The sequence below is a fragment of the Anarhichas minor genome, unplaced genomic scaffold (assembly GCF_050575085.1).
Source record: "Anarhichas minor isolate MPS153535 unplaced genomic scaffold, ASM5057508v1 ptg000045l, whole genome shotgun sequence".
Taxonomy (NCBI): domain Eukaryota; kingdom Metazoa; phylum Chordata; class Actinopteri; order Perciformes; family Anarhichadidae; genus Anarhichas; species Anarhichas minor.
This window is the reverse complement of record NW_027466491.1, coordinates 4172808-4200201: the sequence shown is the minus strand read 5'-3', so window position 1 is coordinate 4200201 and position 27394 is coordinate 4172808. Positions and strand designations below refer to the sequence as shown.

Here is a 27394-nt window from a genome sequence, read left to right as displayed (position 1 = left end):
AATCAGAACAATCATAAATTGATAAGAAGAAAGTAAGTCTGGTTGTGTTACATTAGCAGCCCTAATATGTCACTGCACGCACAACCACGCACACATGTTAAGTGTACCCACGTGACTGTATTTACTGCACGTAACTCCATTAGCTTGCATCTGCACACATGAGCACACTCGGCACTAGAGGAAGGACAAGATATACTTCCAATCAAATATTGATGAGTGAGTACAAACTGGGGCTTTCAGATAAGGCCAGGGAAACACGCTCTATAAACCCGTAAAAGATAAAGGCCCAGTCCTGCATACAGGTCAGACGAAAGGAGCAGCATATCTCTCTGCTACTATACATCTTCATCTGTCTGTCATTTATCTCTCTCTCTCTTCATCCCTCCGTTTCTTCCATCCATGTCCGTCTCGCTCGCTCAGCGCCGCCCTTCTTCTCAGTGGAGCTGAGCCCGAGTCAACAACGTGGGGACAGAGGTTTGCCGTTTGTCACCCATAACACAATGAGTAGACAACGCAACACACCGACACGCACACAGAGGAAGGACAACAGTAAACAAACAGACCTGACCGCTCGGTCAACTCTGCTTTGTTATAGTGTGTGTGTGTGTGTGTGTGGCTGCACACGTGTTTACATGAGCAGGAAAGACGGGTGGGACAATGTTTGGCTTGTGTGTGTGCGCGTTAAAGCTGTAATAACAAAAATAATGAATGTTTTGTGAGATATTGTAGTCATAACAACTCATTACCACTCTCATCTTTGACCTCAGGAACAAGTTATGTCAATAAAATCTCATTTTGTGTTTCATTCTGAACAATAATCCACAAATAGTAAGATAGCGGCCGGCAACCAAAATCCCATTAAACCTCATAATGCTGTGATATATGCCGGCGTGTGCTGCCAGTGGAATTTCATCCTTTTTACAAACCGTCTGAATTAATTTAAGTCTGAATCCAACAAAAGTCCAACAGTCACAACGCGTCTCAGCCGTAAACCCAACCACACGAATAATATATCAAAACTCTCTCTTGGAGAATGCATGGTTACTTGTTGTTTAAGTATATGATGGTTAGTGATGTTGTACACAATACGTTGTGCCGATGACAGTTGGGTGTGCCAAGTGGTGCTCCACACCTGAGGCCAATCAGTCCTTAATTGATTAGACATGTTGACTCGTCATGGTAGAACAAGTCACTGAATAGAACGGAGCCATCGAGATCCAATTACATCATTAATGTCATTATTTATACCTGCTTTTCCTCATGTGACATGTAAATCTATTGTCTACCTTTTGTCCACACTACTCAAACAAAGACACCGTGTCCAGAAGTTTGGCTTTCAGCACAATAACAATGGTGGGAAGGCTTTTCCCTTTTTAGGAGATTTTTCGAACAGATCTGGCTCGTTATTACATCACTATAAGTGAAAACACAGTGTGCGTGAGCGTCCCATTGTTGTATGTTCTGAATTTTATTATGACTGAACTCCTGACTTGTGGGTGAAAACCAAGGCAGACATTCAAGTTATTAACCCAACTGCCAATTGTGTTCATGTAGTAGATTTCTCACAGCTAACGTTCTAGATCAAAGAATACGTTTGGACGTTCTACTCTTTTGTTCTCAGGCAAAACTGGATGCTGCTCTCCGGTCGATTGGTTGCAGAAAAATTAGCTCAAGGTTATAAACACGGTGAATTTACCATAAAAGGACACTCAACAGGACATAGTGGGCTGCCAGGATCAAAGATCTGACCCTTGGATTCTGAGGTAAGACCACTAGGCAACACTCGCTTATCTCATCACAGAAGCTCATGTCTCAGATAAATACAACACCACTGCAGAGGAACGTCCTGCCTCCAGAATCTCATCATCTAAGTGAACTTGGTGACATTGTGACGACTATTGCATGCAACACAGGATTTATCGCTTTCGTCAGTGATGGGGATTGACCGGGGATGGCACACGACAACATATTCTTGCTGTAAAGATTTAGTTTTGCAGTGGTTTTCGCAGCATGTGGCCCTTTAAAAGCAAAACTGGCAAATACGATATGGTCTCACGATATCAGTTTATTACACATTAAAAATGATTTTTGTGGCAGATGACTGTTTCAAATGACGCAGCTGTTCATCCTCACACCACACCGCAGCATTAGAGGGACAGAAGGGGCTTTCCCAGTCAATTGAAAACGGCCCCGAGTGTTGCATACCATCAATGTGACCTCGCTCTGCGGTGATTACATCATGCAAACTGTGGCTCATGAGGGATTGACTCCTAATCTGGTGGGGAGAACTTCCTAGCTCATCACACAGTGTGTGTGTGTCCTGTTCTTATTGACTCAGCAGTGTGGCAGGCAGACTCTCTCTCCACTAACTCACCTTGAAAGTGACCATTAAGATTAGAAGCTCTGGCTCAACCGAGGAGACTCGTATTAGCCCTGAAAATTCATAGATCATGCTAATCATCACGTGTGATGCAGCCTACAAATGAACATCTCGAGCAACAAATGTCAGCGGAGTCTAAATAGATGATCAACTAGTTAATCGGCAGCCACTTTGATAATCAATTAAAACGTTTTAGTATTGTTTCAAGCGTAATCGCATTTGCTGGCTCCAGCTTCTCAAATGAAAGGATTCATTATTTTTAAAGAAAGGAAGGTTATGGATTTTCTGAGCCGATTTCGATAATTATTATTCGATAAATATGAATTTTCCACCATTTACAGACATTTCATGGACAGAACCATTAATCTGCGGGTTCGTCAGTAATGAAAGTTAGCGTGAGTTGCAGCCCTATAATTCCCTACACCACTGCTCATTCATCACTACTCTCGTCACCAACACATGCCAAAGAACACCCAGTAATGCAGCAAGCTGCAAACTTTTTAGAGCCAAGCGTTTAAAACTAAAAACAGACATTTTTGGGGGAATATCCGCTTAATTAAACATCAAAACTTCCATCCATTATGTTCATAGCCCCTAAAAAAAAAAAATGTACGACACCAACAGACCTATTTCACATTTTAGGGAGACTGGAACGAGGAGACTAAATATTTCAGGAGGCAGATTAAAGCTCTTGAATCCTCGACTGTCTCCTGAAGTTCAGTGCAACATTACAGTAAAGGAGCATTTTACCAACCTTCGTTTCTAAGCTTTAAATCTTCTATTTATTTTTTTTAGGTGAGTAGAAAGTAGACTCCACAACACACAGGCACAACACCGACACATGCTGCCACACAGTCTCCACTCATTGTGCTCTAGTTATGGCTCAGCAGATGACAGTCGGCTGCTATTTATAGAACAGACAGACAAAAAATTAGGGAAAAATCCCATCTTGTCTCTCTATTTGATCCGTCTCTGTCCCGTCTCCCCCCCCCATAGGCTTTAGTTAAGGTCATGGAGGATGGAGGGAGAGAGAGACACAAAATAGGAGGGAGAGCGACAAAGCCAGAAACACGGCCATGCACAGTTGCACACAGACGGAGCGCATCAATACAACACTTTGTTCTTGCCGTCTCACCGTTCTTCGGTTCTATTTCCAGACGTAATTGAACCGGTTAAACCCAAAACCGTTTCTCTTTTTTTTTTTTGTATCTTGAGCATCAATTGGTTTTACCTGCAGTCTCTTCATATAGACTTCTCACATATCAAAGACCTGACTGTTGGCGGGTGTTGCATTCCGGTTGGTTGTAACGAGAGAAAAGCTGCAGTTTTACAGTAATAGTCAAATATGACTATGAAATTCTGGCTAATTATATCAAAGTTTATTTGGAAAAAATCACATTGGCTTTTTGTTGAACCAGTGGATGCGAACTTCTGGGTGGTGGACAAAAATATGTCATCCTGCATCACTCAAGGAAACAAAACATTAACATTTTCAGAAAAAGGCCCTAACATTAATCTATATGGAGTAGAGACTACACACACCCCAGCTAACACACACATTACTATATAACCCATTCCATTAAGAAATGACATCTTATTGTTGGAATGTGGGGAATCTGGGAGGGACACAATGAAACCAGGGAGCTGCCCCCTCCACCCACCCACCCACCCACACACACACACACACACACACACACACACACCCACACCCACACAGTACACAGACTGACCTGCACTTGCGCACACACGCACACACAGTGCACAGACAAAAGCAAGGGCACACTAAACACACACATACAGAAACGACACATAAACAGGCACACAGTGCTGTAGAGCAAAGGCTTAGAAGTGCAGCTCAGGTCACTTTACGCTGATGCAGATGACCAGCAGTTTAGAGACTAGATCTATTTTAGACTGAGGTCACACACACACACACACACACACACACAGTAAAGAAGGCACACTGGTCTACCGAGCACGCATTCAGCCCTGCTGTCACTGGTTGATCTGTTGTTCCTTTCTCCTGCTGTTGTTTACTAGTCATGAGTCAGTTTAATGTAATGCGATTAGCATTTAATCAAATGGGGACGACTGGTAATCAAAGCGGAGCAGCATGAAGCCAGGTCGAGTGACGCGTGCTGAAGAAGATCCCTCTTTCAGGACAGACAGACCTGCAATAAATGTTGTACTTAGAAGACATAAAGGGGGAGTAGAGCGGAACCGATGTTCTGACAGGGAGACGAAAGTGAAATAGCGGCAATAAACTGAGAAACACAGACATCGAACACTTGAGGTGGATTCTCAATATTTGTTGTCTAATGACAATATTTCTAAAAATTGAGTTTATGGCACTTGGAAATGGAATCTAAATGCCTTTAGTCTTTGCATTTCATTGATGCGTCAACATCTCTGCAGCTGAAGGAGCGAGTTAGCAGAGGTTAGCAGAGGTGTGGTGATGCAACTGAATTCGTCTTTGCTTATGCATCTTCACCACTTCCTCTGTCATTCTATCAACAGTTTCATTCAGTGCCCTTCAATTGAAACACTAAAGGTTTCATTTTAACCAGAGCTCCCCGTCTGGGTAGAAGCTGGTAGACTGTTGCTGTTTATATACAAGAGGCTCTTCAACCAGACACTGAATCCCTATCAATTACACCAAAGAAAGCAAAGTATCCTTGAGGACCTGCTCTCTCATGCCGAGTAACCCTTTCAAATAACATTTTCGATGAACGATGCGGTGTCTCGGTTTTTGCTTGCTGCATCCACTGTAGTCTCATTGTGTCTGAGGAAGTAGAAAGCTGTTCATCTGATCCCAGATTTGTCATTTCTGGCTCAACACAACGTGACCCAATCCCCCAACTCTGATCCGAAGCTGTCGGCCAATCGTGGCTCGGAATTTCCAGGAAGTGATTATTTCTCACAATGTCAGTATTGTTTTGCAGTTTCCTGCATGGCAAAAAAAAAAATAGATGAAATGTGGAAAAACAATAACCCTCTTTTCACTAATCAGGCACACACTCGCATTTCGTCAGGCTACTGTGTGTGTGTGTGTGTGTGTGTGTGTGTGGGGTTGAATCTAGGTTGCAGTCAGTTATATCCAAATTACAACAGAGATTCAGGGCTTCCTTGAGGACAATACTGAATATAATATATAGTGGTGCAGCAGTGTTGTGGGCTCAAATACAGCTCCTATATTTCTCAAATATACATACATATAATATTTCTGCAGCTCATCTCTGTCAGCAATTCCAGCAGATCAGAGATGCCTGGATAATAATCTTTAAAATGGGGATTACAAAAGATCAATGATGAAGTGAATGAGTAAGCAGCAGTGAAGGAGGAATCACGAACAAATGGAAGATTAAGGAGGGAAAGAGATTGATGTGAGGGGAAGAGGTGAGGATTAAGACAGAGAGAGAAACAGATGAGGGAAGGAGAATAATGAAGGAAGAGATGGAGGAGATAACAAGAGGGAGGCGGGACTCTGGTTGAAAAAAACAAAGATGAGGCAGGAAGAAGAAAGCGAGAACTCGTGAGAGAGAGAGAGAACAGAAAAACAGAGTGGATGTCATCATGTCTCACTGATGCATTCCAATACCCGACCAACCCCTTAACACACACACACACACACCAGCTGTAAGCACACATGGCCTTTCCATGAGTCAACACACACATACCCCGTTTTTGAATTTTGCTTTTGAATTATGCCACACTGTAATTATCATAAAGTACACATGCGTATCAACACGCACACACAATATAATGTAACCCCCGACACACACCCTCAGCAGTTTCTAAGGCATCTCTCTCTCAGCGCTTTTCATTCGCTGGGTGACTTTATTCAAGGTGCCAAAACACTTCAGCTTATTCAGCTCTCTGACTTGCACAAACACACACACACACACACACACAGACTCAAAAGTCTGGGTTCAGGATTACACTTCCTTATTTTTCTTCTAAATAAACAGAGTGGGAGGGAGGAAGGTCATTTTTCACTCAGGGCACACACACACACACACACACAGTCACACATAACTAAACTGTTAGCACACATATCCAAAGCCTGAAAGCTATCACGTGAGATTTATGTGCGCGTGTGTGATAAAACGCTTCGCTCCCATGAGGGGAAGCATAGACTACGCGCCGTGTTTTTAACTGTATCTGAATGACTGTATGCTACTTTAAAACATCATTTTATTAACACTGTTACTATCTGAAGGTCTGAACACTAATAACACACCCTGAAAGGGCACCTCGGCCATGTGACACTTCAGCCTGCCACTGAAATCGATACTAATGAAAGTCTTAAAAGGCAGGGTGGCCTGACCTTACTTGTTAACATTACGGTAAACTGTACACACACACACATATTACACGGAAGGAAGCACGGGGACGGTTTGCATATGAGGAAGTGACGCTTCTCTGCCTCCCTTCCTTTGTCGCTCACAGCTGGTTACTGACACATGACAGAGACACAGGGGGAGTGAGGCAGAGCGCGAGTCTGAGATGTGGCGGGACAAAGACAAAGTAAGAGTCTTATAGAGAATGAGCAATAAAATCAATGGAAAAGAAAAGAAGAAGGTTTCCTACGTGCCCACTTCTTATCCTCTGTCATCTCTGGATAATCCAACACCAGAGCTGAACACTTGGCGACCTCAGGCCGGGGCGTTATCGCTCATAAATCAACCTGGCTGGGCTTTGGGGCTGTTTACATATCTCCTAAAAATTCTCTGGAATGCACGTCATTCCAGCAGATTACATGACAGGAAACAAACTTGTTTGGCCTTGCGACTGCTAGATTCCCACGTTTGAGATGCAACATCAGCCCGTTTTACAGCTCATGGGTGATGGTGGTATGGTGATTGACAGCCAATCTGCACAGGCCCACAAGCCGTTTACCAACAACCGTCTCCTTGGTGGTGATTTTACGTCTCGACTACGGCAGAGAACGTGCTCATTCCAGCTATAAATAATCATTTCAGGTGCTTCTTGGACTAAAAAGTCCACAAAAACCCATTTGTCTATCCGTCACATTAAAAACACAGGAAATATCCACTGAGCTTAAAAAAAAAAAAAAAAAAAAACCATTTCCACTTGAAGTTCTCTATTATTAAACAGTTGAGCTCATCTGCAGCGAGGCTCAGCCAAATGAATAAATCAACAATCCCCAAAGCAAGCTGCAGCATGTGCGCGCGTACACACACACACACATACACACACACACACACGACCTCATATACAGACGTACGTTTACATGCACATAGGCATTAGTCTAATTGCAAATAAGGAAAAGGAACCGAGTAAAGTATTTGTAGCCAGCATTTAAAACATTCACGAGAAAATGTTTAAACTGCAGACACAGTTTCCATTCGTCAGTGTGTGTGTGTGTGTGTGTCTGTGTGTGTGTTTGGGGGGTGGCTAAAACTACTATATAGCAACTCAATCAGCACTGAACCAGCCTGAGTCGAAGGCTTGACACAGCTGCGGTGGGCTGTTTTGTCAGGGAAATCTGAACCTCTGGAAAGTCTCACCATTTCACCTCAGCTCTGCTGCCCTGGAGTAATCTGGGGATATTTATCCTTCAGTAAACTACAGGATGCAGCTTTTAATCTCTCTTATGCTTCTATGCATCATCTTCAACTCAAAATATTTACAAGCAATGCTTCACCAGTTATGTAAATACAGTAATTTAGGAGCTGCTTTTTTTCAACATCTAATAAAAATGTAAAATTCTGTAAAAATCTGCATTTGTCTGACGAACATCTCAATATCCTCTTCCTTCCTCCTGCTCGCCCTCATTTTGTGTCTTTCCTCCCTCTGGCCCTTTACCAACTGATGGACCAGGACCAGGTTAAAATGGGTCATCGCTGTAAACAAATTGCCGCAATGCTAAAATTGGACAGAGTGAGCTATATATATTAGCTTTGCTAGATTTGATTTGTCTGTCAGGAGACCGCAGTGCTACGACTTCGCAAAACAACATTTCACTGAAGCACAGTATGAGAGGAGTTTGCAAAAAGTATGAAATCTAAATTTAAAGCAATAAAATGTAAATGACAAAACACAAATATTCTGCATTGGTGCAATAAACACATGCCAGGCCCAGTTTCCCTCTCAAGGCACTGATTGAATGGTTGTTAATGGAGTGTGTGTGAGAGAGAGGAGGGGGCTAATCCGCCTTGTGTTGCAGTTCAGAGAGAAATTTCAAGGTCTTTGAGTGCCAGCGGAGCAGAGAGCCTAAGGACACACACACACACACACACACACACACACACACACACACACACACACACACACACACACACACACACACACACACACACACACACACACACTCTTCTTTTCGTCCTCATTTCTAGTCTGCTCCTCTCCCTCCCCCTCCTCCTCATTTCCTTTGTCTTTTCTCTCCCACTTTTTGCCTCCCTCCCTCCTACCCATGTTTTCCATTTCTCTTACTGAACTCCCTCCATGATCACCTCCCTCTTCCTTGAACTCCCGCTCCGGGTCTTTCCTCACTGACTTGATCCTCCCCCCTCCGCCGACCACCTGTTACCTAAAGTTCACAAAAATAGAAATTCTCTATTTTTGAAATTTACTCCATTTAATCGCACTTTACGCCTCTGTGTCTCCCTCTACCCCCTCTACCACAGCTGAACGCTGGACAGGCTCCCAGTGATCGCCTCAGACACAGGGGGGCTCAACTTTGACCTTTACCCCTCCTCCCTCCCATCCGACATCCCTGCCTTCTTATAGAACTTCATTTCTTTCCCGCCCTACTTCTCCTTTCTTTCACCTCTTCTTACGTTCTTGTGGTCGACTCTCTCTTAACTTTGTCTCATGCAAATGTCTTGTCACTCACTATTTTCCCGCCTTTCAAGTAATAGTTAGCAGAAGTCAATACCGCTAAAGGTGTTTCTAGGATAGTAACAGAAGATTAAACGGATCCCTTCTCTATTATCTTTCATTCCAAGAGAACTGCGTCAGCCTCTTCTTTCCCATCCATCATCACCATGCAGCCACACAGGCCACCTTAAGATAAGCCGAGTGACCTTCCTTCTCTTTCTCTTCCACTCCACTCCTATCTATTCATCAATCCATTTCTTCACTGAAGCTTAAGCAAACTGTCTGCTCCATCTCCCCCCTCCTCCTGTTTACATCCATCTCTGGATTCTCCTGCAAACAGAAGTTAACCTGCTTTGGATCAGACGGCAAAAGAATGTAAAGACGCAACACCCCAGAACTGTCTCTGAAACACACACACACACACACTAACAGACACCCGAATTTAAACATATTAAAGAGAGTCAAAGGGGGTGGAAAGATATTCGCACACACGTACATGCACACGTTTCCAGATGATCCCGACTCCCACAGATCTCTAGTTCCCGTGCCCACCCAGTGAGTGACTGTGATTGGCTGTTATGCGTGTGTGCCTGCATGTGTGTGTATGTAACTTTACTCCCACATGTCAGCAGTTGCTCAGTCATCTTTGACACAGACTTCGTCTTCTGATTACTCAACCAAATTACAAATTAAAAAAATCAGTGCAAGGTCTGAATCTAAGCTGATAAAGAACCGCTTCGACCCACAACGCTGTCAAGAAGAAACAGGTTTCCCCCTTGGTTGACGAATAAGAGAATAAAAGAAAGAGGCATGTGTTACAGAGGGAGAACGCTCCACGTTTGTTTTCGGACAAACAAACCGGCGTTTCCTAGACGCGGGGCATCAGGCGAAGCTGATTTTAGCTCCTGAGATTCAGGCGGACTCGAGGTGCGTCTTGTGATGGAGATGACCGGCAAAAAAACAACCGCGCACTCCCACAGGACATGATCGCTCACTGAGAAAACACAAACACGTGAAAACATCTATTTCACTGGAGCAGTAGCAAGAGTTTCATCAGGGCAAGCGGTTCCACGTGAGTTCATGTCACCGTCTTCCTCCACTAAACAATCCGCTTAGTCGATGTCATGTGACCAGCTGGAACTGTTATTCACATCTCAAACTACTGACTGCAACTTTTTTGCTGCAAAGAAAGACACCATTTGTTTCCCCCCCTGCTTGCCTCATCTTTCCCACCACCACATCTAACTGCTCTACATGTCTCTTCCTCAAACTTCTTATCCCTCTCTCTCTCTTTCTGACACACACACACACACACACACACTGCAACTTCTGCAGCACCATAATGCAGCAACCGCATCCTGTGGTGAACTATGTCGTCCGGTCTCCTGTTTCACACGGTGTGCAAGATTCCGTCTTAATTGTTGACCTTTATGCATCCATCTATACGAGCTGATTGGGAGCTGCCCGGTGCGACCAGTCAGGTTATGGCCACGGAGAAACTATACTGGAGCGACTGGGAAGTAACCTGCCACCATACAGTAACTGACACCAGCAGGTGAGACTCATTTAGGCTACTTGTGGTGGTGGTAACAGGATGCACCACATCATCCTTTCACACACTGTTTTTTTTAATACCAGAGACTCTGAGCTGCTGCTATCTGTCAAACAGAAGCATAAATAATATTGAAACATTGTCACATATAACGAGTATGACTTTGTGATGTCAGTGTAGCACAGCAATCCCATCCACTCACTCAAGACACACAAGGATTAAACGTGCAATTAAACGCAAAGCAACTACAAAATTGATTCAAAACTAAAGTATTCCCGTTAAGGACAAGTTCTGAGCATGAACCACCGTATTGTTTCTGCTCTGAATAACAACCAAACATGTTGATAGAAAGCATCTGATTCAAAATGTTGTCTTCACTGTTGCCCTTTGCTGAAACAGTCGGGACTACGGCCCTTATAAATTAGTCACGCTTTATCTGAAATGCATCAAAAATCAAAACTTCAAATGCGCGCTTCATCCAGGATGTAACATGCACCAGTATCTCAGTCTCAGATCAGATTGTGATCTCACTGTCAACATCTCTACAGAAAAGCACCTGGGTGAGCAGGAAGTTCTCACGCATCAGTGAGTCCACCATCTCACGGTAAAAGTAGGACATGCAAGACATCATTTAGAAAAAAAAAAAAAAAAAGAGGTTAAATTCAGCACATAGATGGAACCCAGACACCTCCGGGACAACCACAAAGTGACATTTAATTAAAATCGGAGCCAGATGAAGAGACAGCGACAGGGCATAGACACTGAAGAGGGGACAGTTTCATGAGTCTGGACTCACCTGGAGCTCGCACCACGCCACTTCCACAGTAGTCTCTGTATCCAGTCCCTTGTACACGGTCTTAAAGGACCCTCTTCCGATCTCGATGTCAAATTTCAGAAAGCGCCCATCCGGTGACGTCCCCACCGCTTTTGTCTCCACCTCCTCTATATCTTCTTGCACTCGTTTCTCGGCCTCCCTCTGCTCTGCCCGTATCTTCGCCAGCTCCCTCTCCTCCTCCGTCTCCTTGGTCAGACTACTAACGCTATCCACACGCTCTACCACTTTTCCGTCCTTTGCCACCTGTCGCGGGTCCTCCGACCCTCTGGGACGCAATGTGACGTCGGGCTGCTTGCCCACCGTTTTGTCGGTAACATCCAATACTGTCGGGGTGGGCTCGTTTAATGCTCCGCCTGCACTAAGTTCTTGAACAACACTGCTATTGGTGGGAACAGCGAGCGTGACGCCGCCCTCACCTGAATCTTCCTCGGCATTTTCTACGTGCCCCTCCGCGACTGCTCCGCCGAGACCAAGCTGAAGGGCCGAGCTTTGCACATGGGGGCCTCTCGGGACCTCCCCGCCTTCGGCGTCTTGTGCCCCGGGTCCAGGACCTGAGGGCGGCAGGAGGAAGAAGGCGGGAGGCCCTTCACAGTCCGGTGGCGAGGTGAGGATCACAGCAGCTTTGCTGGGCAGGTCCAAAGCGGTGGCGTTGGAGTCACAGATGACACTTCGGCGGAAGAACCGGTGCTCGGCTATTCTGGAGTCTCTGTCCATGGTGTGGCGCCGACGCTGGACCTCGGGGTGCACACTGAGCTGGTCCACCTCGAGCAAGTCTGAACTGGCAGAGCCGTTCACATTCTCATGGGGGGTCTGGGATGATGGACAGGGAGAGGCAGAGGGAGGAGGAGGGGGGGCCGGGGCGATGAATTTCACCGCTTTGTCACTATTGCTTTCAGACATTCTTTCCCGAGGCTCAGACAACAAAACAGGAATTCTGTACGTATAAATAAGGACTTATTTGTGTTAATGCGGGCACAAATCTCTACTAGCAAGCTTCTTTTTTCAAATGAAAAGCTCTCCAACCTCCGATGAAACTCCAGGAAAAGGAAAAAAATAAAAAAAATTGGATGGGCAACTCTACTTCCTCTTTGCTCGGGTCGACCGTTTCAACAAGACAACCTACAGTTTCTACAAGGGCCTTCTGCGCAGGGCTCAGGGAAGCCCCGAGAGAGAGGAAGGAGCTTTCGCTTCAAGAATGGGGAGGGAAGGGGTGAAAGACAGTCAAAGGAGGGGGGGTGCAAGCACTGCAACGAGGTGACAACCGTCAAATTAACACCCGAATCCATCTTGTTGCCAACATCCAGAGAGGGACATCCACGACATGGAAGAAGAAACAACAGACCGGTACGGCCGCCCAAAAGGCTGACGAAGCAAAAACACGACTGGAATCCAATCCGTTACGGCCTGACGTGGAGGTCTGGTGAAGTTTCTGTGAGAACAGGCTGAAGCCCCCCGGTGCTCGCTGAAGATGGGACTCCCCGGAGAGGTCGCTGGCCCGCCCGTAGTAGGCCAGACAGTAGGGTTAGGTAGGCCTAGCCCGGCCTAGCCTGGCCCAGCTTGATCCGCTTCGGCCCTCGTCACTGGAAATAAAAAGAGAGAAAGAAAAGAGCTGTAAGATGGAGCTATATTTTCTAATTCACCATCTGCTTTCACTGGACTACTTAACTGACCCAAACAACTTCAAGGGACCCCCAAATTATACTTGGTTCATTGCCAAAGTGGCTGGTAGAACATCGCTACCAGATTCTGTAACACTTTACCACCATTTGGCCAGCGATCCGCTATACGAGTGACAGGAGGCCGGGTGAGAAATCAGCCAAATGCTGCCACAGGTTTTTGGTAGCGGATCACAAATCTGTCCGCTCCACCAAAACACCAAGCAGAGATCAGACCCTCTGTTTGGATGCTTCTAAACAAGTCGGTAGGTAAAACTAGACCGGGACAAGAAAAAGTAGGGCTTCCCATTAATTAAAGCACCGTCTTAAGCAGTTAATTATTCCAAATTAGGTCGACTTTGGGCCCACAAAACAACTCTTTGTTTGGGATTTCATCAGTGAATATTTTTACTTGGGTTGAGCACCTTTAATCTCCAACTCAAGCTCGGTAACAAGAAAGAGATCTGCATCCCCCTCCCCAATTGCCCCCGTGTAGTTAATGCAGTGATGCAGCAGAGTGAGCGCCTAATTGCTCCACGCTGCAAATTTAGCCCAAAGTCACTACCACCGGGCTGACCTCAAGGTTGGGGGGGGGGGGGGGGGGGGGGCCTCAAGAGTGACGGAGCTCGAACCGCCACACAGAGTGTACAATATATCACTTTGCCATATTGCATTACAGAAAACTAATTGGTAAGGAATACGCTTACTGAATTGGCCTTACATAACGTCCTGGAGATAACGTCTGCTCTGTTCGTTATCACGGTGGCACTGGAACAGAGGAGCAGCAGCTGCTTCGGCTTCACAGTGCATTAACTCATGTATGAAACAACAGGTTTTCACAAGTATTATTCGCAACGAAGCCTTATCGGCAACAAAGAAACACGCAGAATAATCGTCACATTTTCACTTAGTCATCTATAGAGGTTCTTCAATTAGATCTGTGCCCATGAATGGGGATTTAAACTGCACTAAGCGACTCTGCATAGTCTGTACGTGTCTCTGTAGACTGCACAAACCTCTTTATGATATCAACCCAGATGGCGTGTGATGATCACTTAATAGCAAAACAAAGTCTGCCAGACAGCCAGAATAATCTCGTGTAAATAACTCAGATTGCTCTGCAACACAGAATATGACACATGCTTTAAATTTCACTGGGTTAAATGTGTCTTAATGGTTCTCTAGTAGTGACCGTGCACAGCACCAGAGAGTAATGTGGGCCCCACAGGCTCCTGTATATTGCCTCAATTAAGGGAGGTGGGTGAGGGATTAGCACTGAAGAGGCTACAGTAGGTGCATGTGCCTTACGGCTGGTTTCTACTTTTCCAATAGGTCCTGTGCAGCTTTATATGCAATTTGACTATTAGCATAATGATGTTATGTACAGGTTGTCTGCTTCTCCTTGACATGATCCCAATTTTGCATTTAATGGCACCCGACTGCCCTCTGGGCTAAGAGAGGCGATGTATTCAACCATAGGAGAAAACAAATCATCTGTACTTGTTGTTATGATTATGACACGTGGTTTAGTTTAGTTTGTTTTTACAGTGACAACAGCTAGGGGGTGTTGTTAGGTGTTACTCTAAACCCATACGGAGTAAAAACGCTTAATTTGAATAACTAAGATATAATAGCCTGTGACAATTTCAAGGTACAGTGTGCAACATTATAATTCAAATTAATGTAAATACTGACGATTTTAGGTAGGTACGTACTCTTAATTACACACAGGTGTGCTGCTTCGACCCGTCAGAGTTCCTTTCATAACTAAACTAGTCTTGCTAGCTTACACAGTATCACGCAAACGCTCAAATGTATTAAAAGAATATATAAAAAATATGTCAATATTGAGTTGCAGCACTTGTATCATGCAACTTTCTTCTGATACAGTATCTTCACACGTGTCCGTTCCTCTGTTGCAAATATATAACGCGCATAAACATTCAAGCGTCGCGTGGCCTAACGTGCTTTACATAAAGAAGAAGTAGATGGCTGGTATCTAAAAAAAAAAAAAAAAAAGTATCGACATTATCATTAAAATACAATAAAAAAAGGATTTGATATCGGGATCACCAACACGTCGCCAGTCCATGCCGACACTTAATTAATTAATTGCATTCGTTAAGTTGTTCTCATTAAAGAAAAGGAGGTTAAAATGAGCACATGAGCAATTCAAGTTCTCTGCGAAAATGCACGAGAGCCGTAAGAGAACTTATGACAATATGTATTTTTAACTTGTGTGAACATGTGAATGTTACATGGGTAGAAAAAGAAAAAGGTGTGCAAGTTACTGGAGAGAGCTGAAGCTAAAGATACGTGCAGTGAGGGGTTCACTGCCTGTTGAGGAGCTCCAAAAACAAAAAACCCGAGGCTATGCAGCTAACTTTGCCCACAGGCAAAACAAGACACAAGCAACGACCAGTCACGGTTCGTACAAAGCGTTTATGATGAAACAAAACCCCCAAAAAATGCACCGTTACCTTTTGCATCGGTGTGAGCAGTATTGGCCCCGTAGGACCGAAGGTTAAAACTTGATGTGAAAGCCTGTTACTCCTCTGCAGTGGAGGGTCCGCTCCGACGCGGCACTAATGTCACTTTAGTGCGTCACATTAAAGTCACAGTTGGTTGCCCGAAAAAAAATTGGCTATTTACAAAAACATAACTTAGATACAAGCTTATCCTTTCACAAAAAAAAAAAAAGAGGTCCCAACAGCGTGGTGGTGAGCGGTACGTGCAGCGAGCCGCAGCCGACAGACAGACACCTCCCACCGGGGCAGAGAAGCCAAGTTCGCTCGCTGGTGTCCGCGGCGGCTCCGGTACTTCAGCCTGTCTCCGTGTTGTCTGTGTCCGGGTCTGCAGCCGCAACCAAAAAAAAAAAAAAAAAAAAGGCAAGAGTTTCACTCAAAGGCGCTTTATCCTCATCCGCAGCAACATGTAGTCTGCTCCCGTGGCCGTCGTTTCGCTTCTGTGGCGCAATAAATCCGCTGTGATCCACAGTTCTTCCCCGTTTTCAAGCCATCGGACGGCGGCTTCGTCTGCTCTCTGCTCTTCTCTGGCGATGACTCGACAAGGCGGACGGCAGGGCTTTCACGCAGACGTGTCGCGTCAAGCGCACCGCCGGACGATACAGGAAGAGGGCTCGTTCTTTCAAATTAAAACACAAATACGATTTATCATCCAAAACGCACTGGTGAGGTCTGTGCGTAAAGGAACGACCAGTGGAAGTCTTACTTAGTAAACGTACAAAACTATGAGCGTCGAAATTTACTTAAAGTACCAATTATACTCATTATGCAGACTGACCCATTTCAGAATAGTGTATATGATATTATTTAATCATAGTTATGGATGGATTAATATGCACAGTACTTTAATGATGCAGTCGGTAAAGGAGGGGCTTATGGTTTGCTGTACTGCCAGGTAGATTGTGGAGTTCACCAAGGGATCATTAAAGTCTTATCGTTATTTCTATCATTAATCTAAATCTGCAATTTAACTGGTAACAAAAGCTATTAGATTAATGTAGTGGAGTAAAAAGGACAATATTTTTCTCTGACTTCTATGTCATAAAGTATCATCAAATGGAAATACTAAAGTAAAGCACAAGTACTTCAAATGTGTTCGTTAGTACAGTACTGTGAGTAAATGTACTTTCCACCACCGGGAGCGACTCCATTAAATCCATCCAAGTGTGTTTAATCTACTCCACAAAATAGTGCTATTGTTGAGTACATAATCACTTTTTTTTTTAGGCCACATGGGTGTTTCTGAGGACATCCTGCAGCAGCTCTCACGCTATTTACTCGTGCCACACCTCTTATTTGTCCTGTGTTGTTATTATTTAATTGAGGACAGCAGTGGCGGCAGTCTGCATCTGTTTGATGTGACAGAGATCCAGCTGTGAACCTGCTGTGTCCAACAAACAGAGCCGGGGAAGGAGAGGAAACATCTCTCACCTTCTTTTTCTGGTTTGCTACAACAGTTGTGAGCTCTCAGACATTCAGTATTATATGTTTTAAAAATAAAGAGATATAACTGTGTGTAGTTTATGACTTTTATTTTTTTTAACTGATCAGGTTGTTGTAGGAAACTATGTTTTTAGTTTAATTCCTCTCCTACATTTACCAATTCAAATGATTTGCTGATTTAAGAAACTGCAATCATTAACTTACTGGATAATTCAATTTCTTGTTTAAAATATCTTTGTATATAATTGTATAGATGTGGTTTCCCTAAACATGAACATACATAAATAAAAAATCATGGATACAGTCGTGTCAAAGTCATATTGCACTTTAAAAATTACCTTCGTAACGCTGAGTCAAAATCACATTATTCTGAAGTGAAACTCTTTGGCGGAGGGGCTGCTTCATTTTCATTAATAGGAGTTTTATGTTGAAAGATTACACCGGAAGCACTACGGTTTATTCTGGTTGTCTTAACAGAATTTTGCCAGCAGTAAACTCCAGTACTCCAGTATCCTGAGTATCCATTCAACAACCCGCAGTGTCACGTATGACACATCCATAGTCAACCTTTTTTAATGATGCCTAATTATCTCGTGTGTGTTCATTCAGTCTCTCCTCTCTCATTGTGTGTGTGTTTGTGTGTGTGTGCGTGTGTGTGTGGCCTTCACTTGCTCACTCTCTGACGCCCTCATCATCACTAGTGTCAGACAAGCTCTTGACTCCTCATTTTTTTAAAAACTATGACATTCCTACAATATTTCTTAGGCACATATGTATTAGAATGGGTCTAACAATCCTAAAATGTAATTTATATGACTTGATATTGTTTTACTCTCTAGTTTATGACAGATTACTGCAGTAAACAGAAGGAATCACCTGAAGTATATATAACGAGATGATCATGGGCTGTTTTTCATTCTATATTTTTTGTTTTTCTTTGGGTCTAAAGGTTAAAGTCAGTGCACATCAGGACACTTTAGAATCCAACATTTCGTCTGTTTATTAGAGCTACACATCCTGATATTGAGCTGCAGCGCCTCTGGCAACGATAATCAGACCAGGATAATGTTTTCATCCTGCTCGTACATGTAAGTCTACCTCTTCAAATAGGAGGAAGACTTCCTATATTGCACACTATTGTTCACTTTCCTCCGTGGGACTTCCTGTCTGTTTTCGACTGCAGGGGTCCAAACAACTTAACACCAAGGCCCTTGAAATGAAAACACTCCAAAGAGGGATTCCCCTGATTGGAGCATAACATTCTCTCACTGTGAATAAATAAATCGATGAAAAGCAACCACTCTGAGACCTATTCACTTCCTATCAGGCATCCAACTGTTTCATGGCTCCATTATTAAAAGTGAATTGGTTTTTCAAAGTGGGTCCCAAAGTAATTTGAAATATAACTATGTCGGCACAAAACCTGAGGCTTCTAACTATTCTTTTTCTTCAGAGTAATGGCACATTTCCCATGAAATTGTGAGGACTTTTACATTAGCAGCTGGCCCACTTATAAGCCCATTCAATGGCATGCTAAAAACATGCTTCACACGTTCTACTTACTTCAGATATTTATGCAAATGTTCTTTTGCAAAAGCAGCCAATATGCCATAAAATCAACTCTGGCCAATGGGCTGTGAAACCTTATCTTATCAAATATGGCCGTTATCTAAGCTTCCACTGTTGATAGTGAGATCATTTGCTCAGTATTGCAGCTACGCTACGCCTGTGACTTTCCATGTGCCCAACAGAGCAGAACATATCAGTGTGAATCACACTTTGCTGGTAAAAAATGCTAATCTCTAGCTGACTCAGGAATGAGCTGTCATTGGCTCATGTCTTTGAGCAATCTAGGAGAAACTGAAGCTTATTCCAGCATATTGTAATCATTGCACTGCAAGTCACGTTGGGTGTCAATGTAATGCCTGAATGTTGTGTATAGCTTTTGAGGCAATTGGAATTTCTTCATGGCTGTCCACGGCACAGGCAGTCACAGGACCTTTATGTTGAAGGAAGCAACAGGTCTGGCTAGGGTGACTGACCCAAACAGCTGGATTTCATTAGCTTCTGACAACATAAGCTTTCACTCGCTGACATGGAGGGCATTGGGAACCCCCCCGCCCCCACCCTTTTGTCACCTGGTTTCATCTTTCCGTCAAACACACTGGAATAAAAACTCCACCTTGTTTTGCCGCCTTCCACCGAACTCTGTGATGGATTTCAGCATTTCTAAAGAAACGTGTTGGCGTGCAAACTCAAAAACAGGCTGTGAATCCGCCCATTCTTTAATATCAGAATGACAGCTCTTTTTGTCACGGCAGTGGTGATGATTAATGTTACATTCAGAAATTTCTACATTGCATATTTGCTCCCTTCCCTTTGGCTATATTCATTGACAAAAACAACATGTGACATATTATCTTCACGCCTCACTGATAACAGTAAAACATTTCCTTTTCAGATTTGCGTTCAGTTGACCCTTTTCGGCGGAGGAACATCACCCGATCTGTTCAAAATACAGTTACACTCATTTGCATTTACAGAGGGAGGTTGTCGCACAGTTTGTGACACTAACAGTTTTTTTTTTTTATGTGCATGTTGAGGGAATGCATGTAGCATGAATGCATGTCTGCTTCTGGTTCTGAAGCTCTCACACCAACACACACACACACGCACACACACATATACAAACACATAATTAGGCAAAAGACTATGACCAATAATGTGCAGAGGGGAAACATGCAAATAAGGGCTGTTGAGGCGGTATGTGTGCATGCGATCAACTCTTCCTCAGAAACTTCAGCTGTGATCACTTCTGGATGGGTGAATTTGAGTTTTGCACAAAAAGACAACTTGTGTGTGTTTCCAGGGATCTGTCTGTGTTGAAACCTGTTCTTGCATACTAAGCAGTCGATGGTTTCTTTATATTCAAATGAACATCCGTGTGTGTGCATTTCAGTGTGTGCGTGTGTGTGTGTGTGTGTGTGTGTGTGTGTGTGTGTGGATGCAGGTTAGAGAACTGACAGATCGTGTAACCCTTTGTTGACCCACCTCACTGAGAATGTGGCCTCTCAAACAAGCCACAGCAGGTTGGAGAACTTGTCGAAACTCAGCTCAGGCAGGCAAGCTATAGGCCTCCCTGTCACTCTCTTATTTAAGTTTTTTCATAAGGACATCAAAAGCCCAATTTTACAGTAGCAAAGAGAACGTGATATGACAAAACAAATAAAACCAGGATCGGTTTTCTAATTGTGTTTGAGAAATCTTGTTAAATGATAATAATGTAAAATCTACATATCTATCCGGGAATCTAAACCCAGACTGTCCTTCGTGTAATTCATATTTTGACACACATACAATCGGATGCTGGCTGTGTCTGCTGTGCGAGATGACAGGCTTTTGTTTTCAATATTTGATCAAACTAAAACAACAAATGGCCGATAAATAAAAATCCGCTGGAGAAGTAGTCAAACCACCTGCTGCTGTGGAGACCATGAATGAAACTTCCTCGCACTCGTCTAAAGACTAAGATTTAGACTTATTAGCATTGCATCATTCTACCTCTGCTTTGCACACATGTATACACACCCACGCACCAAGAGGCTTCTCACAGTGGTACAACTTAATCTAACAGATTAAGCAGCAGGTTGAGTGCCTTGATCAAGGGCACTTCAGCAAAATCTACGGATGAGGGGAGCAGCAATATTAATCTTACTTCTAAATCTTTCCCCTTCCTCCTTTATGTAACAACTTCACTCCAGGCGCATCACTTGAATTATGACTGGTATGCCAGTAACTCAGCGTGAGTGTGAGTGTGTGTGTGTGTGTGTGTGTGTGTGTGTGTGTGTGTTTGTGTGTGTGTGTGAGCCGTATGTAAGCGGGTGTTTCTGTGTGTCAGAGGATGTTTTAAAAGATCTCATGTTGCAACAGTGAACCTGTCACTTCCCTTCTCTGTGACACTGCATTGCTTGCGCTTCGGAGTGTGTGCATCTTGAGCCATTCCCTCCTGTGTTAAGGGACTGCTCACTTTGGCAAAAACAAAAGCCCCCGATTCTTCATCTTTAGAATCTTAAGCTTGGGTTCAATCGCTTTTATTTGCTTTGACATTGCAACAATTACAGTCATAGGTATAATACATGGGTTGAGTTGTACATGGACATGCCGTGGTTCATCCAAAGTATGCATAGTATAATTAAGGGACCATAACATATCAAATACAGATGTGTTACTAATTGTTGTGGCATTGTACAGTGTGGAGATCAGTGGCACAGCACTCAGCAGTACATCCTTCTACCAGATAGTGTCGCTAAAGAGTCCAGAGGAGTGGTTTGTCAGATTTCACCTGATCTCACTGTAAACTTTTCACTCTCCACTCGCTCATTTTCTCATTTGCTCTGCAGTTCCATATTTCTCCCTACACAGACCGAGGAGAAACCCATTATATTCTCCTCAGGGAAAAATATATCTTCACTTGTTGGAGGCAATTAACGTAAATGAGGTCTCTCTCCCTGCGGGGCGAGGAGCAGGTTAATTATGACATGGTGGTTTGTAGTTTAATTGTATAAGAAGGTAATGCCTGAGGGGAGGGGACGAGAGAAGAGGGGAGAAGGGGGGAGAGGAGAGGAGAGAAAGACAAATGTGATTAAACATGGAGATTGAAGAAAAGAGGGAAATCACGTACTTTGATCTAGTCCCATTAGAAATGCTTTGTTTGGCCATGTTTCAAACTTGTTTTAATGAAGTTTAATATAATGGCTCGCCTGAGGGACAAACGATAACCACAAAGTCCCTCATGTAGGACCGCGGGAACCCGGCATTACGTGCATGTGTGTGCCTGTCTGCACTAGTGTGTGTGTGCGTGTGTGTTTGTAGGCGCTGTAGACTACATTTTACAAATCCACATTGTCCGAACCATAATTGTCATTATAGCCTTGAAATGTAGTTAATAGGGTAATAAAATGGGCTAAACCTTTTCAGTCAGCAGCTGTTTCCTCCAATACACTGCAGCTAAATCTTGTTAGAATAAATGTGCAGAGTGCAAAATCTGTAAATGGAAGATAACATGTGCAGGTGGGTCAACAAGTGGGTTAACCAGACAGACACAATTAGAGTGCGGAGGGGCATTCAACAAGTGGATACAAATTACTTCATAATATAATAAATGTTTGAGAATGACAACAAATAATGGGAGCGCACACTTTTTTTCTGACTCCAGTTCTGATTTAAAAATCTAATTTCCTGTTTCCCAGGAAAATAAGTTTTTAATAAGTGTTTTCCTGGGAATGAATCATCTTAGAGCCACAAGAAAACATTCAACCCCGGTGTGTGTGTGTGTGTGTGTGTGTGTGTATGTTTGTTTAATGTTTAGACGAATATATTGATGCTAAAATTGGAGTCATTTTGAGTGCAACAAAAGCAGTTTCAGTGAATGTACCAGGTGAAATATGATGCATTGTATTTCTCGATGGTTGAGTATCATGCATGTGCACGTCTTTGTGCATGTGTGATTCAATTAGCTTTCTTATCAAAGCCCTCCCGCAGTGACTGAATCATTCAAATGTCCTTTACAGCACCTTCACAAACATCCAATCTCTATAAATTGGTGCCCTGCAGTTCTCGTCTTGTTAAAGAGTTTAATGGGTGCTGCTGGGGTCCAGGGCCGACACACACTTAAATATGTAAGAATCACTTGTTGACCCATTTTTTCTCATAGCAGTCCCGGCTTCTCAAGTATTGTATCAAGACCTTAAAGGCACAGTGTGTGGGATTTGGTGGCATCTGGCGGTGCGGTTCCAGATTGCAACCAACAGAATTGCCCCCTCCGCTGACTCGTCCATTTTCAAGAATGCGATAACGTGAGCGCAAAACCACGGTAACACCGCCATCCTTACCAAGATAACACCGTAGGAAGAACGGAAGACAGACGACGGCTGGCGGTATCACAGTTTTGCACTGTACGGCTCACGTTAATGCAGTTTGACAAGCGCGTTGGCGAACTACGGTGGCCTTCAGGCAACGTAAAAAACGCAAAAGGCCTTCGCTATAGCTAGTGTTTGGTTTGTCCGTTCTGAGCTACTGTAGAAACATGGCGGTGCAACATGGTGGACTCTGTTAAGAGGACCTGCTCCATATGTAGATATGAAGGGTTCATTGGTAGAAGGTAATATTATATTCCATTTCTGCTAATGGATCCCCTGAAATGCGGCACACTGGCTCTTTAAATAACAGGTTGTTGATTGATGATATAATGATGATGATAATGATGATGGATGTTTCTGAATTTGACATTGAATTCTTTCTGTTTAGTGAGTTGAAGTAGAACCATTATTCTTACTCAATACTGGTTGAATTTAATATGCCAGGCCTCTTTGTTTACCTTTTTTTTTAAGCCTCTGGGCTTCCCTTGGTAACCCCATTTAACGTCACAACGCCATGAACAGTGAGTAGATCCCTCAGGCGAAATCTGCAAGAAAATCTGCATAAAGGGCTCAAAGTGGCAGCCCTCAGGCACTTGACGATTTGTGTGACAGCCATAAGCCCTTATTGACCTATCTTGACACTGAGCAGGTGAGCTCTACATAACACATGTGCACCTGCGTGTCTGTCAGTGGAACAATCTTTGATCTGTGCTGTTAGTGCCACCCTCATCCCACGGTACCCTGCTGCCTTCACTCGTGTATGTTTGCATGTGAATGTGGGCGTGACAATGTGTGTTTAAATAATGAGTGTTTAGTCTGATAATGTTATCAGCTGATATCAGACGCTTAGATGTGCGATGTCGCTCTGTTAACTTTGAAGTGGGTTACCTGTTGAGTGAGTGTGTGTGTGTGTGTGTGTGTGTGTGTGTGTGTGTGTGTGTGTGTGTGTGTGTGTACGTGTTCTGCATCATTATGATGAAAAATGGAGCATAAAGACCTTTTTATTATTGCCAGAATGAGAGACTGGCACTGACTGGTTAATGTGTGTTTGTCTGTGCATGCATGCATGTGTGTATGACAGACAGAGGTAGAAAGCGAGAGGTCAGCGCAGCCTGGTACTGCTGAAGCCCTATCTGTGTGTGTGTGTGTGTGTGTGTGTGTGTGTGTGTGTGTGTGTGTGTGTGTGTGTGTGTGTGTGAGAGAGAGAGAGAGACATAATGAGAGAACAACAAAGAGACAGAATGACAAAGACAGCCCCAGTCAGTATCATTACACAGTGTCACGCGTTGCCACAGCTGATTATAAGTCCTTTGGAAAAAGGTCTGTCCAAGTTAGAGTTAGGGTTAGGGATGATGCTGACGATGAGACGGGTGTGCTGAGGCTACACCGGCAAGATGTCAGGCGTGCAAAAAACAAAATATAACGTACAACGTTGCCAGGAAAATACAATTTAAATGAATGAAATGCGTTGTGGCATTTCAATCAGGAGAGACAAGTAAAGAAAAGATAATTGTTTATTATTAACAGATGATATGTGATGATAAAGTCACATATCATCAAAGATGCAAGAGTACAGTCTTCCTGCCTGAACTTACGCTAGAGCTTCATATGACGTGTATGATACGAATAAGTGCATTGTTACAGTTCATTTTTGTATATCTCCAGTACAGGTGAACTAATGTCGGTCTGAGGCATGAAACTCCCCGCCTGAATATGAGTCCGGCCCTGTTATTAATAGCCTCCATACACAAACGAAAGTTATTCGCCTTGATTCGCGAGCGAGGACACTGAAACAAAAAGCCGGTGTTGCAGGTCTTGTAAGTATTACAGGTGTGGGCTTTACAGCTTCTCTTTTAGGTTGCACATAAAGAAACACACACAATGCCGCCCTTAGTACCGACTCGACTTCACTGTGTTCACAGACGTGTATAAACCTAAGTAACCTTTTCTAGAGCAGGAGAACACATTCAGCTGTCAAAACCTCACTCTTTAAGTCTCTCTAAGTGGGAGGGAGGGGAGTAAAGATGTTTACCTCATACTATTCTCCCTGCACAGCAGTTATTCTTTCTAGGGAGAACTGTTTAAAAAATAATAGCATCTGTGCAATCTGTATCTGGCATCTAAAGACTCTCTGTTTCTAGGAACCGAACAATGAGAAGGTTTTGGCTGACTCAGGAAAGAAATGCTTTGGGCATGGACGGTTTGTTTCTAAACCTCACATTTAGGGATTAACTTGGAATTTTCTGCTCAACTAGTCCAACGATCCGCGCTGACGTCGAATGGTCCACTATGTTGCCACTGATTCCCTGAGAGGCGGTCGGAGGTGTAATTCTGGAAAACCACAAAAACTAAATCTCGGACAGTGTGAGCTGACAGTTCCTGGAAGCCTGTTTATGCAAATGTATCCAAAAAAAGTGAAAAGTCAGACGTTTCTGCTTTTAAGCTCGAGGAGAGCTTAACCACATTATCCATTTAGAGAGAAAATAGAAAGCAGCTGCGTCCTGGATGAAAACTACAAAATAATTGCGTTCATGTTTTGAGTTGTTTTTTTTCCATTTTGGAAGTATGAAAAAAAATGCACCCGTCTAAGATATGCTGTTCTGTATATTTGTGCTTGTGGATGTATTAAAGGTGTTGACAGTTCATGTTGGTATTCTGTGATTTTAGAAAATGGAGCTTCAAACACGTTTTTGGTGGATAATTCCAATAACCCCTATGTGATGCCCCGACATGGGTCTTTACAAAGTGGGACAAAGGTTTGCTGTGTGTGTGTGTGTGTGTGTGTGATGCTATGTTCTCGTACACTTAACCTAATGAAATTCCTGCCGTTGAGGTGATCATTTTTCGGGGATTATGAGCTTTCAGTGCTCTTTTAAATCACTGTTGACAACCTCCTTCCCCCTCAGGACACTCTGTATGTGTGCGTATTTGAACAAAGAGAGAGAGGAGAGGAAAGAAACGCTCTACTCTTTAAACTTTTCTGCATGTGTGGGGTCCAGCGTTGACGGTCTGATGTGTGTGTGTGTGTGTGTGTGTGTGTGCTGTATGAAAGGAATTCATGTGTAAATGTGTGTATTTGTTTGTGGAGTGTATTTTCCATTTATGCCGACAGGTAACTTCTAGCTTTCCCTGTCGTTCGCTCTTCAAAGCCAACAGCCGCACATTCCTGTGTCTCCTCACTTTTACAAAAGGCCATTCATCCTTTTAATCTAATCTTTTTACGTGTCCACCACATTTTCAATACTACTGGCAATATGTAAGTTAGAGTCAGGCTACGCTTGTTTTACACATGGACTGTGTATAAGACGTGGACCATCGTCACCCATTGCTTTGTGGACTACAAGCCTCGTGTCTTGCTCAAATCAATACACTCACAGGTTTTGCCGATTCAGCCTAACTTGGTCTGGTATGAGCAGTAGCTTAAGGTGGCTAATGTTAGCAAACTTTGGACAGATACTGCTGTATCCGTGGATGGGCTGAGTCACTTCACTGACTCGATAACTCTTCCCAGCAAAGTACAAAACATATATTTTACTCACCCGTATTTTAGCCACGCAGATAGTTTTAACTTTATCTGTCCAGGTTTTCAGATATCCGTATCCAACACTCCTGGAATGACTTTGGCCGGTCTCCTGTGCACATGGCATCTTTGGGTCCCTGTTTTAGAGAGCCCTAAACTCCCGACAGTGCAGCCTCAGTGCTTTTACGAGAAGACGCTTGACCTCAGTTTAACTTAACAGAAATACAGCAGACTGTTTTTGTTGAGCAAACATGCACAAATAGACACACGTTGGTGTGCATCAGTTTGGTCATTCATATCGAGTCATAGACAGGGACCAGACCAACTTTAAATGTGGTAACACTCGGACACTCGGACAATATTTGCCTGGTTTTCAGTGTGATGGTTCATTTGGTATTCCAGTATTTTTACAACCTAGATTCGGTGGAGGTGGAGAATAGTGGGAGAAAGAGACAGACTGGAAAGAGAGAGAGAGAGACAGAGAGAGAGGGGGGGGGGGGGGAGAGGGGGAGACCAGGATGGGGTGAATAAGCCGTTTGTTTGTCCTCTCGGCTGTCCTCCCTGGCCTTGCCTGGTGCTTGGTGCCTGGCGTCCAGGGTCACTTCCTTTCATAACGACCACTGCCATCCTTGCATTAGCATTTTCACCGCTGTGGGGGTAACACTCGAGCGTGCGAGTGTGTGTGTATGTGTGCTTGGTTTCTTGCTCGCTTCGGGCCTTATC

General features: G+C 43.7%; 1 protein-coding gene across 2 annotated transcripts in view; it reads right to left on the bottom strand.

Moving 5' to 3' along the window:
* wnk1b (WNK lysine deficient protein kinase 1b) overlaps positions 1 to 16533 on the bottom strand; it is a 77588-nt gene extending 61055 nt beyond the window's left edge. Inside the window, exons 1-2 of one of the 2 annotated variants that reach the window (XM_076111370.1) lie at positions 15746 to 16533; positions 11572 to 13190 (exon numbers count right to left, since the gene is read on the bottom strand). In XM_076111370.1, the coding sequence (XP_075967485.1) occupies positions 11572 to 12510 (939 nt within the window). In that variant the 5' untranslated portion in view covers positions 12511 to 13190; positions 15746 to 16533. The remainder of the gene's footprint in view (positions 1 to 11571; positions 13191 to 15745) is intronic. The other variant, XM_076111371.1, reaches the window with a different exon arrangement.
* Between the last annotated feature and the right edge of the window lie 10861 nt (positions 16534 to 27394).